The 16,844-nt window shown below is 38.7% G+C and overlaps 2 protein-coding genes across 3 annotated transcripts; one reads left to right on the top strand and one right to left on the bottom strand.

Moving 5' to 3' along the window:
- Window positions 1-766: 766 nt before the first annotated feature.
- Window positions 767-4,354, top strand: apobec2b (apolipoprotein B mRNA editing enzyme, catalytic polypeptide-like 2b). Of its 2 annotated transcripts, none has more exons than XM_079677658.1 (4): window positions 767-1,380; window positions 2,441-2,621; window positions 3,213-3,556; window positions 3,659-4,354. In XM_079677658.1, exons 1-3 carry the CDS (start codon window positions 1,067-1,069, stop codon window positions 3,552-3,554), a joined length of 837 nt encoding a protein of 278 aa, XP_079533784.1. In that variant the 5' UTR covers window positions 767-1,066; the 3' UTR covers window positions 3,555-3,556; window positions 3,659-4,354. The 2 variants fall into 2 exon arrangements, with proteins under 2 accessions (XP_079533784.1, XP_079533785.1); XM_079677659.1 differs by having other exon boundaries at window positions 3,213-3,564.
- Window positions 3,774-15,615, bottom strand: LOC307036972 (Fc receptor-like protein 5). Its single transcript, XM_079677657.1, has 22 exons — window positions 15,506-15,615; window positions 15,349-15,387; window positions 14,473-14,529; window positions 12,912-13,202; window positions 12,559-12,825; window positions 12,069-12,356; window positions 11,306-11,560; window positions 9,966-10,256; window positions 9,556-9,828; window positions 9,142-9,411; window positions 8,685-8,975; window positions 8,275-8,547; window positions 7,861-8,130; window positions 7,404-7,694; window positions 6,410-6,673; window positions 6,141-6,255; window positions 5,891-6,048; window positions 5,699-5,800; window positions 5,319-5,387; window positions 5,076-5,135; window positions 4,889-4,954; window positions 3,774-4,619 (listed from the first exon to the last, which is right to left on the bottom strand). The coding sequence occupies exons 1-22, from the start codon at window positions 15,582-15,584 to the stop codon at window positions 4,555-4,557; spliced, it is 4,134 nt and encodes a 1,377-aa protein (XP_079533783.1). The 5' UTR covers window positions 15,585-15,615; the 3' UTR covers window positions 3,774-4,554.
- Between the last annotated feature and the right edge of the window lie 1,229 nt (window positions 15,616-16,844).

Here is a 16,844-nt window from a genome sequence, read left to right as displayed (position 1 = left end):
TGTGACAGATCATCCATTCGAGTTAGTGGAGCAGGCTGGGCTGCGGTCCTATTGGTAATTGCCTCTGAAATGAATTACTTGGCAGAGAGTGAGAATGAGGGAGGAAATGAAATTGTAATTGAACTGCCCCCCCCCCCCCCTCCCTCCCACCAGCTCCCTTATGCCTCAAGTTATTACATCTGCAGTGCAGAGAGCCATTTTATGTCTGCACATACACATTTAGACTGACACCAAAATACACACACTATAGAGCAATGTTTTCCCTCCCCCATAAAATGGCCCCAGCAGAGGACCATATTGATGCTGTGTGATTTCATAGATTGAGTGGTTATTGGCACAGGGTAACACTGCAGGGAAATATTCTCTTAGATTGGTGTGTGTGTGTGTGTGTGTGTGTGTGTGTGTGTGTGTGTGTGTGTGTGTGTGTGTGTGTGTGTGTGTGTGTGTGTGTGTGTGTGTGTGTGTGTGTGTGTGTGTGTGTGTGTGTGTGTGTGTGTGTGTGTGTGTGTGTGTGTGTGTGTGTGTGTGTGTGTGTGTGTGTGTGTGTGTGTGTGTAAGTGTGTGTGTGTAAGTGTGTGTTTGTCTTGTACCGCACTGCCCTTTATCCAGGGCGCCCGCTCCCTGACCTTTGTGTATTGCTAAGGTCTACGGTATGCAGGCCGACGAATTTGGCACAAACAAAAGTATCAAGAGACCCCTGGTTACCTTATACACACAGACACGCACAGCCAAACATCGGTATAAATAACCTGCCCGCTGCTGGCCTGTTGACAGTCAAAGCCTGATGGATTAAAGAGCTGCCGCTAGTTTTGTTTAAAGTTTTTATATTTATACACAGAATATGGTAGTTTCCTTTCTTAGATTGGCATCCGTATTACATTTGCTTAAGAGGGGGAGTGGGTCAACTTATCCCTGCCTCGGCCTGACACATGTTGTGAATCTAACAACACAATAGGATCTATTTCTGTAAATGCACTAGGGTTATCTCAGTACTTACCCTGAGCTATTTCTCGTTCCCTTTCCCTCCCTCTCTTTATCTAACACTCTAACCCACTTGCTCAAAATCATGGCGGACAGTAACAGCCGGGTTACTGTTAAGAGAAAAGAGAAGAAGGTAGAAAACAAAGCCAAGGATGAGAAGGACAAAGAAAAGGAGAAGGGGAAGGGGAAGGAGAAAGTGGTGAAAAAGCCGGACAAACCTGTGAAACCTGTGAAAACTGTGAAAAAGGAAGAGACGACTCCTGCGCAGCCCAAGGCGGAGGAAGAGAAGACGAATGGGGAAAGTGAAGGTGCAACGGGAGCTGAGCCTGAGGCAAACGTCAATGAAGAAAATGGAGAGTATCAGCCCATAGAACTGCCACCATTTGAGATTGTCACAGGGTGAGTCAAATGAACACAACAAGAGTTCAGAGTCAGTCTCACATGTTTACACAACTGTTATTCTCTTTAACACATCCACGTGTTTTAGTAGTTTTGATGTTTTTTTGTAAGGCATATTGTATCAAATGTATGTTCTATTGTTGATTTCAATGAGGAAGGAAAATAATGACTTGCACATACCATCCTCACTAACCCAGCACAAGAATAGGGATGAGTCACAGTAGACACAGAAGCAGGCCCCTGATATACCATCCGCCTAGCATCTGTTCCCCACTCTCTGTCCTTTGAGTATTAACTGTTTGATAAATAAGAGATCTATCTGTGAAACCAATCCGGCTATTCATAAACAGCATAACAATAGATTAATAAAGAAAGAAAGTAGGGGTAATTTATTGTTCTGCTGAATCATGCACATCTTCAGGTCATGGGAGGATGTGATAGCCAAAACATATTTATAGAAAGATCAGTTTACTCAGCGGTAGCCTCATTAATATTCGAATCACTGTGTCACCATTTCAGGGACTACCATCACTCTTTTTGTGGCTTGGATTGCTGGCAAATTCAACACAAAATTAGAGACTCATGCTCTGCTTTAGGAGATTAAGTGAATGCCACTGTCATGCACCACAATTAAAGGTGACTGATACCTTTGAAAGCTGATATTTACGTGCTATTTTCTTTTGACTCATTCAACATTCATGCCCTAAAAAGCCCCAATAATCAGAATCAGAATACGTGTATTCGTCCAACAGAGGGGAAATTGACATTGTTAAAGCAGAAGTGAAGAGCCAAAAATAGCAAAATATGAATTAAGAGGCATTCATAGAAATATTAAAGATAAACATGGAATTGACGCATATTACAATTTACAAAAATACACATCCAGGTGGACAACAACAAGTACCAGTACCAGTATTTATAAAAAATAAAATAAAAAGAAGAGTAAAAGTAGTGTGATAGCAGCTAGGTAACAGAAGTTAAAGTAAAGACATCTAGTGCTGTTTTTTATGAATTGTTTGGTTTGGTATTCTCTGTAAACAAAACTGTTCCTCTCCACCAGGGAACAGATGAGCCCCTTCTACTTCAAGTTTCAGTTCAGGAACGTTGAATACTCCTCGGGGAGGAACAAGACCCTGCTGTGTTTCAGAGTGGATACACCAGGAGGCAGCACAGAGCCTCTGAGAGGTTATATGGAGGATGAACATGCCACAGCTCATGCTGAAGAGGCCTTCTTTCAACAGGTAATGATGCTCTTGTGTTGCTGTAGTATCATAAAACACAGTCGGAACCCCCTGGGATATTTGATTATAATCTTACATTTGGAAAATGTACTCCTGTGTTAAAGGTCACCAATCGTGCAACATCCACTTCACTTTCATGTCTTTTACTCATTAGCATGTGTCCCCTGTAAAGAGATTCTGAACGTTTCAGGGAAAAAGATTTGCTCGCTTTTTGATTTTTTTGATGTCATAACGATTTTTTGGCTTGTGTAACCATTAGCCAATAACCAACCAAGGTAACTCCTCCCCCCCCCCCCCTCTCCTCCTAGAGCACCATTGTGTTCTTTTTAACCAAATATCTCTCAGAGGGGAGTGGCTCCTTATTTTCATCTAAAGTAACAGACAGAGAATCAGAACTTTTGACACAGGGCTGAAACAGAGGGGATTATGGGATGCTACAATAATCTGTTTGGTATTTGGAGCCAAACACTTCAGAGACATGTTTTGTATATATCTGAGATCTATAATATATTGATGAAAAGCAGTATGATAGGGGACCTTTAATGTTTTTTGTCCTTGCTTTTCAAAATCGTCAACCTTTTTTCTTTTCAGGTGCTCCCTGACCCTTCCCAAGAGTATGATGTCACATGGTATGTATCATCCAGTCCTTGTGTGGCTTGTACAGCTAAGTTGGCCATCGTACTCCAGCAACGTAAGAAAGTCCATCTCAGCATGTTCATCTCCCGTCTCTTTGAGTGGGAAGAGCCGGAGATAGTGGAAGGGCTCCGAGCTCTGGCTAGTACCGGCTGCAAACTGAGGATGATGAAGCCGTCTGACTTTGTACATCTCTGGGAAACGTATGTGGAGAAGGAGGAAGAGATCTTTGAACCCTGGGAGGATTGTCAGGAGAACTATGAATATTATGTGGAGAAACTGGCCGATATCCTCAAGTAGATGTGAGTTAGTAGGTATCTTGTATGTTTACACATGGCCCATTTGCTACTTTTGAGTAAAATAATATCCTTACTGATTTATTTCCCTTGTGTCTTTCATTACAGGTGCACATGATGACATCACCACTGAGTCACACTTGGACTTGCTAAACCCACACTGGTTGAATGTGTTTTTTTTGCAGTTATATCAGATTTCTTTGTTTGAAAGAACACTCATTGCAACATTTTGTATTTTTTATTTTGATTATTTCATAGGAAGACAACATTACACACTTTAGATAAAAAAATAACACTCATTGCTGAAAGCTTTGGAGAAGACTAACTTACATTCACGTACCTAGTCATAGTATACAGTCTATTTTTAACACAAAGTTACATTATTATGCCTTCGTATGACATCCACGTTAGAAAGATCTTTAATGATTTATTTAAGTTCTCATTGAAACCAACTACATAAAGCTGTTTGGGCTGCAGAAATAATAATACAATCATTTAAATAGGCAAACAAGTTCATAGAGTACGTCTCATCTGAAGCAATTTGCACACATTTTCCTTTACAAAGACCAATTTATGAGAAAAGGTGTGTCTGACATGTCTATTATGCATCAGGCTACAGGTGTTAGCTCGAAGAATTGAAAACGTACCTAATTCTCCTTCAGTTAACACATATTACAGTGAATTGAATAATTGTCAGCAGTCAAACATACACATTATGATTGATGCTTATTACATAAATAATATTATTTTTTTGTATTCCCTTTAACTGTTTAATGATGTGAAATAAAATGTCTAAGATTCTAACGGAATTGTGCAACCAAAACATTTTCTGTGCAGAAAAAATGTGTACACATCTCTGGCAATGCCAGCCAGCATATTGGTCCACGATTCATTATTATGCTGGAGGACCCCCACCCATTGGAAAGATAGGTGGGGGTCCGGTTGTGGAGGGCTTTGTATGTGAGCAGGAGGTTTCTGTACTCAATCCGGTGTTGTATGTTGAGTTATTGTTTAAAGGAAACCAGCCCACCATTGTTTTCTGTTGTACCGCTGCTCTCAATCGTCACGGCTAGAAAGACATGAAGGTATGAGGACATTTTAGTTATAAAGAAAGAAGGTCAGTGGGCCCAGCACCTGTCATCGGAATCAAGTTTATTGCCAGGTACGTTTACACATACAAGGAATTTGCTTTGGTATCTGGTGGTTGTGAACATAAACAATAAAAAAAAAGAAGTTGCAAAGTAGGTAATAAAAAAACATATATATAAGGATAATAAAAAACAAGTATCAGAGGGATAATATTTAAATTAGAAAAGTGTAATTTGGAAACTTCCTTACCTTGATCCTCGTGTGAGGTTATTGGTAATGGTGTCTCACTGCAGGCTGTTCCATTCTCTTCCCCTTCTGCAAGTCAGATTGTTTAAAAATAAATAAAACACATAATATGTCAATTAGGGATAAAACCTAGAGAACTTTCAAAACACTTGCATAGTAATACAGCTTAACTCATCTGTAGTTTTCTTACCCTTAGGTGAAGAATTCAGTTCCGCATCAGTGATGTACTGAACCATTGGACAGGGTGCATCTGCAGTAGGGAGGAAGGAACTTTTAAAATAACAAAGGCTAAAGGCAAACCTTGATAGTCAGATTTTAACTTGAAACTGTCTGTAGGCAGTTTAAAAAATGAATCACTGGTGGGGCTCTGTCTGCAGCAAATGCAGGAACAACAACCAAAATCACAAACCCACGAGAGATGCTGCCAACATACCATCACGCTCCTTAAGCTGAGCCATGGTGAGAAACAGCTCTGTTTCTTCTGGATTGTCGTCACCATCATCTACGTGGTAAAAACAAAAAAAGATTACCTTCTTGTGACTAATGTTTGTTCATTTGAGATGACATGAAGCGGTCACATTTATACTTGTAATAACACTCAGCAGAAACAAGATGCAAAAACAACCTTTACATTAATTCCTTTTTAGTCTGTTTTGGGTCTCAATGATCTCCTGAGGGAAATATCTGACTCTTTAACTGGTAATTGCAAATATAAATTCAACGTGTTACTATGATAATATTGAATAAGGCTTTTTAAGAATTTCAATTTTGACAATCCATGCACCTAAAGAGTTTTCAAAACTAAATCAAAACCTGATTTCCGGAAGACTCTGAGGACAATGCATCCCAGGAGGACAGCGATGATGCCAAAGAAGATAAGGCCAGAGATGGAGAGAAGCACCCTCCTCTTCAAAACTGCAGATAAAACATGTAAAACAGAATGAAAGGGGGATGGAACATTTGCAAAGTAAAAATTACATTTATTCCGACCTCAGTTATACTCACGTAGGTTCTTGGTTGTGAAAGATTCACTGAATTTTGAATAAGATGGTCTACCACTGCGAATTCCCTGGCAGGTGTACAGGCTCTGCTCCGTGTTATTCTGGGGTGTGACTGTGTGCTTCTCAGAGATCAGATGATTGATTTGACGTCCCTCTTTGAACCTGTGAGAAGGTGCGAATCCACAACGTGAATGACTTTCGTAAACATTCCTCCAAAGCATTACTGTAACTAGTTATATTTTTATGTCTAGTACCATGTGTAGTTCCATAGGTCATGGCTTTTTGGCATCTCACATTGGAGCGCCAAGCTGTCAGTGGAGAAGACTTCCGACCAGCCAGTTAACAGGATTATATTAGCCTTTGGGCGCTCTGTAGAAATACAATCAAAACTGTTCTGAACCAATTTCACACATTCAAAGGAGCGTTAGAAGGAAGCCTGTGACCTAAGATTGTCATTGTCATAAATACACTGTAGCTATGCACACATGACATTAAAAGCCTTGAAAGGTGAACATGAACGTACCCTTAACCTCGAGTCCCACAGCCTGGCTCCGGTCCGAGTGGAAGGCTGTATTTGTTCCTCTTTTAACTTGGCATTGATATGATGTGTTTGTTGTCACAACAGAGCTGATGTTGTGATTGTATTCAGAGAGAGGACGGCCATCTTTGTGCCACAGGTACTCCCATCCAGAAGACACATTAACGTGACAGCTAAAGGTGACTGCATCTCCGGTATACATCACATTGTGTTTGGGATTCTGCATCAGTGTGACTCTGGGTTTTGTATCTGTGGAAATAATTTGAAAGAAGGCCAAAGTATAGTGTGTGGACATTTTTGAAGAAAATAAGTCATAGGATAGTAAGTTAAAAAAAAAGGTCATAGGATATGAAGTTATATTGTGGACATATAGTATGTCAGAAAAATATGAAAAACAGGCATGGTGTAGTTTGTCGATTTAAAAAAAGTCATAATGCGTTTTTGAAAAAGAGGTTTTTAGTATAGTATGTCAAAAACATTGTTAAGAAATCATACTATGTCGAACAAAGAAAAAAAGTAATATTGTTGTATCTTGAAAAAAGGTCATATAAAGTATGTCGAACATTTTTTAAAGAAAAGTCATATTTAGTATGTCGAAAAATTTGAAAGCATAGTATAAAGACTAATATAGTATTTTGAAATAAAGTCCTAATATAGTATGTTGTAAAAAAAAGAATTACAAAAATAGTATGTCGAAAAAAGTCACAGTAAAGAAAATACCATAAGACGTAAGTCGAAATAAAAAAAAAAGAAGTCTTAGTATGTCGAAAAACATTTGAAAAAAATGTCATAGTATAATATGTTGAAAAAATGTCATAGTATAATAAGTTGAAAAAAGGTCATAGTATAATAAGTTGAAAAAAGGTCATAGTATAATATTGATTGAAATTGGTAATATTAATGTATGTTGAAAAAACATGTAAATCGAAATGTAAAAAACAAATCTGTTAAATTACTGTATCAAAAAATAAATTCTCACCATAAACCTCCAGTGTTGTCTCAGAGCTGGAGTTGCTGCTGACCGAGCGGCTCTTGAGTTGTGCCGAGCAGCTGTACTGTCCACGCTGAGAGGCTGAAGCAGAACTGATGGAGAGATTAGCTGCATCGGAGTCAAAAGACAGAACATCATCTTTCGTGACCAGCTGTCCGTCTCTGAACCATGTGTATGTCCAGTTAGAGGTGCCGTCCATCCCACAGCTCAACTTCACACCTTCAGTGGGGAACACATCCAGCCACGGTGTGATCCGCTTCAAAGATGGAACAGGGATTTCTGGAGAAAAACAGACGTATTAGGCGAATTTCAAATATCCTTACATTGACCCTCTTTCTATTTTGTTCAAGTGAGTTTTACCTTCACATTTTATAACATGAAATCGATTTAAAAAACAGACAAAGGCAACATTTTTCCTCTACAAAAGTAATTTTCTTTGGCTTACCAGACACGCGTAAGGACCTTCTTTCACTGAGCTGTGTTTTATACGTAGTCTTATCTCTTGTGGCCTTGCAACTATAACTCCCACTGCTCAACAAATTGGCATCATTGATGCTGAAAGTACGGTTGTTGATTAGGAGTGGTGTTCCATCTTTGAACCACTGGTACACCCAGCCAGACGAGGCTTCAACTGTACATTCGAAGGACACTGATTCTCCAGTGTACACCTTGTGAACATCTGGCTGTTGAGTCATCGATGGCTTAGGTTTGTTCTCTGAAAACACAAAGAAGAAATAATTACAGTAAACATCTAATGAAACATCTGACTAGCCAGGAGCGTCCACTGCAGAAACACAACTGGAAAATTCTTCCAACGCCTGAAACAAAAGTATAAATACATTTTGAGAAGAAGTTATACCTTCAACTTCAAGGCCAATAGCCTCACTGACGATGGTGAAATAGTTTTGGCCACTGCCCCTCTTTGCTTCACATTTATAGGATCCCAAATGTTTTATGTCAACAGAGCTGATTGGATACTTGTTTCCAGATGCATTAAGGGGTTTACTATCTTGGTAAAACAGGTACTCCCATCCAGTGGAGACAGTAATGTGACAGCTAAAGGAGACTGACTCTCCGGGGAACATCACGTTGTACTCTGGATCCTGCTGCAGTAGGACTGTGGGTTTCTCATCTGAGGGTCAGAAAACATGCCATTGCCATCAGTATGGAGTTATTTATCTCACCCCAAACATATCACATGTTCCCCCAAAATGTGTCATTTTACCTAAAATGCCATGGTAACATCCCAATTATAACAAAAACCCTTACCATATACTGTGAGATTAAGTGTAGAACTAAAGCGGCTGCTGACAGACCTTTGGCCAAGCTGTCCCTTGCAGGTATAATGTCCCGTGTGTGCAGCTGAAGCCGAGCTGATGGAAAGGGTTGCTCCTTTCGAGTCAAAAGATACAAACGTGTCAGCTTGAACCTCATTTCCATCTTTGGACCACTTGTAAATCCAGTCAGAGTTGTCATTCATCCCACAGCTCAACTTCACACTCTCCGTGGGGAACACATCCAGCCACGGTGTGATCCGCTTCAAAGATGGAACAGGGATTTCTGGAGAAAAACAGACGTATTAGGCGAATTTCAAATATCCTTACATTGACCCTCTTTCTATTTTGTTCAAGTGAGTTTTACCTTCACATTTTATAACATGAAATCGATTTAAAAAACAGACAAAGGCAACATTTGTCCTCTACAAAAGTAATTTTCTTTGGCTTACCAGACACGAGTAAGGACCTTCTTTCACTGAGCTGTGTAGTATACGTAGTCTTATCTCTTGTGGCCTTGCAACTATAACTCCCACTGTTCGACAAATTGGTATCATTGATGCTGAAAGTACGGTTGTTGATTAGGAGTGGTGTTCCATCTTTGAACCACTGGTACACCCAGCCAGACGAGGCTTCAACTGTACATTCGAAGGACACTGATTCTCCAGTGTACACCTTGACAACATCTGGCTGTTGAGTCATCGATGGCTTAGGCTTGTTCTCTGAAAACACAAAGAAGAAATAATTACAGTAAACATCTAATGAAACATCTGACTAGCCAGGAGCGTCCACTGCAGAAACACAACTGGAAAATTCTTCCAACGCCTGAAACAAAAGTATAAATACATTTTGAGAAGAAGTTATACCTTCAACTTCAAGGCCAATAGCCTCACTGACGATGGTGATATAGTTTTGGCCACTGCCCCTCTTTGCTTCACATTTATAGAATCCCAAATGTGTTATGTCAACAGAGCTGATTGGATACTTGTTTCCAGATGCATTAAGGGGTTTACTATCTTGGTAAAACAGGTACTCCCATCCAGTGGAGACAGTAATGTGACAGCTAAAGGAGACTGACTCTCCGGGGAACATCACGTTGTACTCTGGATCCTGCTGCAGTAGGACTGTGGGTTTCTCATCTGAGGGTCAGAAAACATGCCATTGCCATCAGTATGGAGTTATTTATCTCAACCCAAACATATCACATGTTCCCCCAAAATGTGTCATTGTACCTAAAATGCCATGGTAACATCCCAATTATAACAAAAACCCTTACCATATACTGTGAGATTAAGTGTAGAACTAAAGCGGCTGCTGACAGACCTTTGGCCCAGCTGTCCCTTGCAGGTATAATGTCCCGTGTGTGCAGCTGAAGCCGAGCTGATGGAAAGGGTTGCTCCTTTCGAGTCAAAAGATACAAACGTGTCAGCTTGAACCTCATTTCCATCTTTGGACCACTTGTAAATCCAGTCAGAGTTGTCATTAATCCCACAGCTCAACTTCACACTCTCCGTGGGGAACACATCCAGCCACGGTGTGATTAGCTTCAAAGTTGGGACAGGGATTTCTAAAGAGAGAGGGAGAGACAAGAGAGGCATAAACATCTATACTCTAATTGTATGTAATTACGTATAATTTGACCATACAGTAAACCATAAGAATGTACAAGCAAAAGCCTTAAATGACTCTTAAATAAAAGAGGAGGTTAAGTCTTAAGCTTTATGTCAAACCTCTTAAAATATTAAGATGTTCATAAGAGTTCCTTTTTCAATGGTGCTGTAACGCCCTCACACTTATGATTAAGTCACACCCATTTTTTACTCATGAACCACTTGTTCAGGTCATTGCACTCAGCAGATTGTGAGGTTCTGTGTGGAAAACATGCTCTTGTGGATGCATTACAATACAACAATACAGCAATTGCAGATTCCTGCTGGTTTAAAATAGATCCTCATTGAATTTGTCTCATGACCCCAATATCAAGTATTACCTTTAAAGACTGAAGGAAAGAAGGAAAGACCCTGTAGATCAAATATCTAATGACAGATGATCAACTCTACAATGTGGCAAGAAAACCTAAGAATCTTAGGAATGATGGTAATGTTGTCAAACCAACCACGATATTCCACAATGCACACAGTTTGGAATAAAACAACTGTAAAAAGCACTGATTAAATCAAGTATTACCAATACAAGGAACATATGCCATAAGTTGCTAAACGAAAAAGCCTTAAAATATAACAGAGATCAGTTGATAGTTGATATGCTCTAAACATATATACATTTAAAATGCATAGGAGGCATATGTGAACTGCTAAAAGGAGTAACTCCTCTACACCCTTCTTTTCTTTTTAGTTTATATTCCTCTGTTACTGTTTGTTCAGAGACACACCTCTGAACTATCCATTCTGCACCATGCTATACCACAACATCCTGTTTCAACAGAAAATACATAAAAGAACGGAAGCAAGAAGCTCTTGAAATGCTGTTTCGCTTATTTGAAAAGCAGCCTGGAGGTTTTTAAGCCAGTAATGACAGCATTTCAGACATTTACATCAAACAATTGCACATCCTCTTACACACATTGCTTTGAATAAGATGACTATTTTGACCTACCAAGTACATCTTGTTGCATTTTGTCACTGAACTCTGTTTGGGTTGTATCACCTCTGTAGGCCATGCACCAGTATTGGTTAGAAAGACTGAGAGGGATGCTGATGGTTTCCCCGGTAGTGGTTTTTACTCCATTTCTGTACCATTGATACTCCCAGCCAGAGGACACAATAACTTTGCAGGTGAAGTTCACTGTTTCTCCAACATACATCGGGTTAAGAGTAGGACCCTTGCTCACGGTTGGTTTTGGTGTGTTTCCTAAAACAGAAAGGAATCACAGCGCATCTTATTACTGCTACACAGTACCACAAAACCTGATAAATGACATGTATGCATTAACATTTGATCACAAAGAGAAGTTACATGTTAATGTTGTTACATTAGTCATTCTGAACACGCAGACTAAAACAGGGGGGATGCAATATAAGACATCATAATACATCGACAGGGAAACAGCTAATCTTTGTTCAAATGCAACACAATCCACAAACCTGACAACTTTCAGTTAATCACCGCTTTATGTCAAGAAATAACACCTCAGCTGTTACAGTTTTTTTGTGGATTAGTCAATCACACTTGTTTTAACAAACAAAATATAGCATGTTAGATAAGCAGGTTTTGTTACCTTTTGGGCAGAGCAGGGCTATATCTTTAGCGTGCAGACATGACATGCATGCTGAAAAGGTTATGATCTCAAATCGGGTGTAATATAGTTGAGGGTGTAATATAGTTTATATTAATGCTACACAGAGGTATGAAAGCTTACCATAAACTCTCAGATCAGCCGTGTTGCTGAATTCAGAGATGACTTTCCTGGATGCGAGTTCAGCTTTGCAAGAGTATTTTCCTTGATAGGCTTGAGTGGCCGAGGTGATGTTGAGAGAGGAGTACATTGTTTCCACGTTTGGATCATCCTCAAACTGAACCTCCTTTTCATTTATGTACCAGGTGATCGTCCAGTCATCGCTTTCCACTTCACAGCTAAACTCCACCGTCTCATTTTCAAACACATCCATCCAGGGACTCAGCAGCTTTAGAAACGGTTTGGGTGGGTCTGAAATTAAAGTTAAAACTTAATTCAAGTGATTTACTGCATTATAAAAGAAAAGGAGACAGGAACATGGAAATGTTGAGTACATCAGTTATTTGTTGTTATGATGATTGTAATAGTCATGTGTTTAAATTCCCATGTATGTACAGTAGAAATGAATGTTTCCTTATTGTTGGGGAAGTGAGTGCAAATGTAAACAACTTACCAGAGACCTGTAGAGTTGTTGCTTCACTCACTTCTGTGAAGAATGGGCTTTTGCCTCTTTTGGCTTTGCAGTGGTACTGTCCACTTTTAGAATGATTTATGTCAACTCGAAAATTAGGATCAGAAGTTTGGATTTCTGTGTTATTATGGTACCAAAGATAACTCCACCCAGAGGACGCATCAACCTTGCATGTGAAGGTGACAGACTCTCCGGGGAACATCTTGTTAGACTTTGAACTCGGGGTCAAAGTGGGTTTGGGGGGATTTGCTAATAAGAAAGGAAAAATAAATACAATTTAAATAATTTCTTGCCCTTTCGTCTAAATATTGGTGAAGGAATATAATGAAACTTACTATAAACTTTGAGTTGGACTGGTGCACTAGTTTCCGTGGTAACATCTGGCCTTGTTTTGTGATGACCTTTACAGGAATAACTTCCAGAATATGTTGTTGTGGTTGCAGTGATCGTGAGCTTTGATCCCGATGCAGACACATTTGGATCTATATCTTGTAGTTTCTCTGCATTTCTGTACCAGGTGAAGGTCCACTCAGAGCTGCTATTGACATTACAACCAAACTCCACTTTCTCAGAAGGGAACACGTCCAACCAGGATGACAGACGTGCCACAATCGGTACAAGACGCTCTGGAAACATGTTAAATATATGATTGATTATAATCATTCAACTAGAGACACAACCCATTGCTGACTTATCCATCCATGAACTACATAATAGAAAGTAAATACAATTGATGCCATGTTTTAAAAACAAGTTATTAAATAAAATACATTTCTTTACAGACTGCAGTTTAAGGTATTTGAGACCACTTTCTTAACAATATAAGTAAAGTAGAATTAAGCAATAGTTCACGACAGGCCGTGGTATATGCTCATTATATCACAGCTAAGGGGCGTGGTTCGGCCCGATATGTCAGTTTTATAATATATTAAAATTTCTTCCGTTACGAAACAAACTTGTGATATAATGAGCATATACCACGGCCTGTCGTGAGCTATTGCTTAATTATAAAACTGACAAGTCAAATCAAGCAATCTGATTGGTCGATAGTGTTTTTGCGGACCTCTTTGATTACAGATTTGAAAACATCGTTGCTTGCTTTAAAAGTAGCACAATTCATTATGTCAAACCTTGGAAAGTGTCTAGATATCCCTGCCCTAATGCCAAAGGAACTGCACACTGAATATGTTTTGCCGTTTGATGTCTATGTCTGGACCGCTGCGTAAAAAGGAGGGTTTCTGCCCCGTTACTTCTCCGCTGCTTTCTTGTTCCAGTATGAAAAGCAAATTGGCCCATTGGTATACTGTTTTTCGTAGACGCGGAGGGATACTGACTTGTTGTGAAAAGTAATTTACAATTCTACCCATGGTATACGCTCAGTATATCACGGCTAAGAACCAATCAGATTGCTTGATTTGACTTGTCCGTTTTATAATTGTAATTATATAACATATTATTTCAGTAGCAGTTTAGCCGTTTTTGTTTTGCAGATTTAAAGGCCGGTTTCTTATAAAAGACAGAGAGACCGATTGTGGTGTTCTGTCAGTTAGATGCAAACCACTGCAGATGGAAAACATGACATAAGTGCTAAAACCTTTGTTAACGCCCTCGATGATTTCACAGGTGTTATCTGCTGTATCACAGTTAAAAAGATTTACTGTCAAAGAAATATAGTTTCAATGTAATTTTTTTTGGTTTTTTAGCTCTGCTTTCTCATGATTCTTTGTCTCTAGATATTATTATCCAAAATCAATGCAAGTACATATATTGATTATGTGTATTTTACAAAATGTTATGGTGACCAGTCAGGAAGTCATATCCTCATTCAATCTACAGGATGAACATACTTACCATTTTAGATATACCTTTAGAGCATAACTGAGTTTAAATTCTCACCATAGGGAGTTGTGGTTGGAATGGTCATATCAACTTCTCTGATAGAGGAGGAGGTGGCTGCAGGATGATAGGAGAAGACAACAGAATGAAGATCAAATCAGACAGCATTTATGCTCTACTCTCTCTCTCTTACTAAATAAGGAAATCAACGGAAAGTTTAGGTTATAGATGAAATGCATTGGTCCTGCAAGAAACTGCCATCAAGATAGACTCTTAAACTAAATTAAATTAAAAATCATATCATTTTAACACTACCATTTACATTTTAATGTTATACTACACAAAAGAGGGGCAAGAAAAAATAACAAGAACCCCTTAAAGTAAAATGCAAGTTATACAACATAAACTGCTATCTCAGAGTTAAAATACCACTGGGATATTTGATATATATCAGCACATACATTATCCATATCATATCATATCATATCAAGAGCAGGACATGAGCGGGAAGACAATGTCAACTTAAAAACATACAGATCTGTAGAAAACTGAAATACAAACTTGCCCTGGCAGCTGTGTAATTGTAGGAAGTGCTAGACTTGTGACAACTAAGTAGGCCTACTTCATGTTCCTCATGGTAACTTTCATCGAGTTTGACTTTCTAAAGATTGCTTGTACAGTAGTGCACTACAGGCAACATGAACATTTAATAACAGGTGTTTATCACCTGTACCTTTCCCTGGCAGCTGTGTAATTGTAGGAAGTGCTAGACTTGTGACAACTAAGTACTTCATGTTCCTCATGGTAACTTTCATCGAGTTTGACTTCCTGAAGATTGCTTATGTCTACTGCAGTACAGGCAACCTGAACATTTAATAACAGGTTAATTGGTTTACAGTTCAATTCAACAAAATGTTTGTTTAAACTCTTCCTTACCATCGTCAGGAGCCTGAGCTGCACAAACAGCAGTGAAACCTTTAAAAACAAATTAAGATTCTTGTTCAGTGTGAATCACATGTTAAGAACATGTACATATTCTTAGTATAATTAGATAAAACACAAAAAATAAGTCTGATATTCTTAAAAAACTTACATATGACACTTAAAACCTTGTACAGCCACATTTTCCACCGAGTTGCACATGTAGAGGCTGTGCTGCTGGGTTGAGTCATTTCAGTGCCGTGCAGTAAAGGAAATGCAGTGCACAGATATGGGCGTATGCGACAACTTCGTTTCTAAACGTACCTCAGGAAAGCAGCTTTCCTGTCTCTGACATCCGCTTTTTTTTGTAAAAGAAACAGGAAATGTGTAGGTCAACCACACTCAGATGTTTGTGTGCTCAATATGAATTTTAATAGCCGATTTATGCTGAAAAGGGACAAGGAGGGTTTGTCGAGAAATGAAACAAAGTTCAAGACCCATTGTGTTGACAAGATCAATTGTGTTGTATAGCCTACCAAAAAGAGTGTTTATTTGTCTAAGAAAGTCAAGATTATGTAAACATATGTATTGCAAAAGTAACATTGTTAAGAAAATAAAAAGAATGGTTTGATTCAAGTCAAGATATAATCCTTATTTAGTTTAGCTGCTTAGACAGAATGGAATGCTGAACTAAAACCATATCTTCTTCTGAAGTTGCTTTTTATCTTAGAGCAGCTAAAGGATAGATATCTTTGCACCTTGTAGGTGTGATATGCTTTTGGGAACACGAGAGGAAGCTACAGGTTTTTTTTTCACTTCTGTAAAACCAGCCTATTAACCGCAAACAGAGACTTCAGCTCAAAGTCAGTTGCTAGACATGCAAATAGGATGAACGTAATGCTGAAGACCATAATATATATATATATTATATATATACTGTATATATATATATATATATATATATGGTATGTAATTTAAAATTTAAAGTCACTTAAATGTGTTTATGATTCAGCATAAAAGTAAGTGCTGAAGTTTCAATGCGCTTTGTGGTAAAGTATAACTTCCTGTTAGGCTGAGATGCGTGTCAAGATTAAACACCTCACTGTTCCTGCTTTGTTTTTGAATCACCATAAGGTGTCAGTATAACACAGAAAATGATCATCAGACACTGACTGTGTATACGGGATCTCTGGCAGAACTAATTGAAAAATGCTGAATATAAAGTTTCTTACCCTGATGTCATAGTAGTTTTGAATAAATCAGCTGTCCTGCACACTTTTTTACAAACCAATAAAAAGCAGTAGCATTATCATAATATGCAATAACATATTTAGTTTGCAAGTTATTCTAATGGGAGAAGTAAAAACCACCTCTGTAGTTCTCTGACACATGGTTACACATATGTTGAGTCAAGCACACTATTAATAGGAGTATATAAACCCATACCTGATCTGAAAATGTTACTATATAACTGAAACCTTCATTTTCAGCTCAAACATGAAACACAAAAC

This window comes from Notothenia rossii (assembly GCF_949606895.1).
Source record: "Notothenia rossii genome assembly, chromosome: 4".
Lineage (NCBI taxonomy): Eukaryota > Metazoa > Chordata > Actinopteri > Perciformes > Nototheniidae > Notothenia > Notothenia rossii.
This window is presented reverse-complemented; position numbering and strand designations above follow the sequence as displayed.

Bases quoted from the DNA above. Each gene is read 5' to 3' on its own strand.
- apobec2b (XM_079677658.1), top strand. From the start codon at position 1,067: ATGGCGGACAGTAACAGCCGGGTTACTGTTAAGAGAAAAGAGAAGAAG. The intron at 1,381-2,440 runs GTGAGTCAAATG...CCTCTCCACCAG, and splicing joins CCATTTGAGATTGTCACAGG to GGAACAGATGAGCCCCTTCT. The intron at 2,622-3,212 runs GTAATGATGCTC...TTTTCTTTTCAG, and splicing joins AAGAGGCCTTCTTTCAACAG to GTGCTCCCTGACCCTTCCCA.
- LOC307036972 (XM_079677657.1), bottom strand. From the start codon at position 15,584: ATGACTCAACCCAGCAGCACAGCCTCTACATGTGCAACTCGGTGGAAA. The intron at 8,548-8,684 runs GTAAGGGTTTTT...TCTGACCCTCAG, and splicing joins ACTTAATCTCACAGTATATG to ATGAGAAACCCACAGTCCTA. The intron at 6,256-6,409 runs GTACGTTCATGT...GTATTTCTACAG, and splicing joins TGTGGGACTCGAGGTTAAGG to AGCGCCCAAAGGCTAATATA.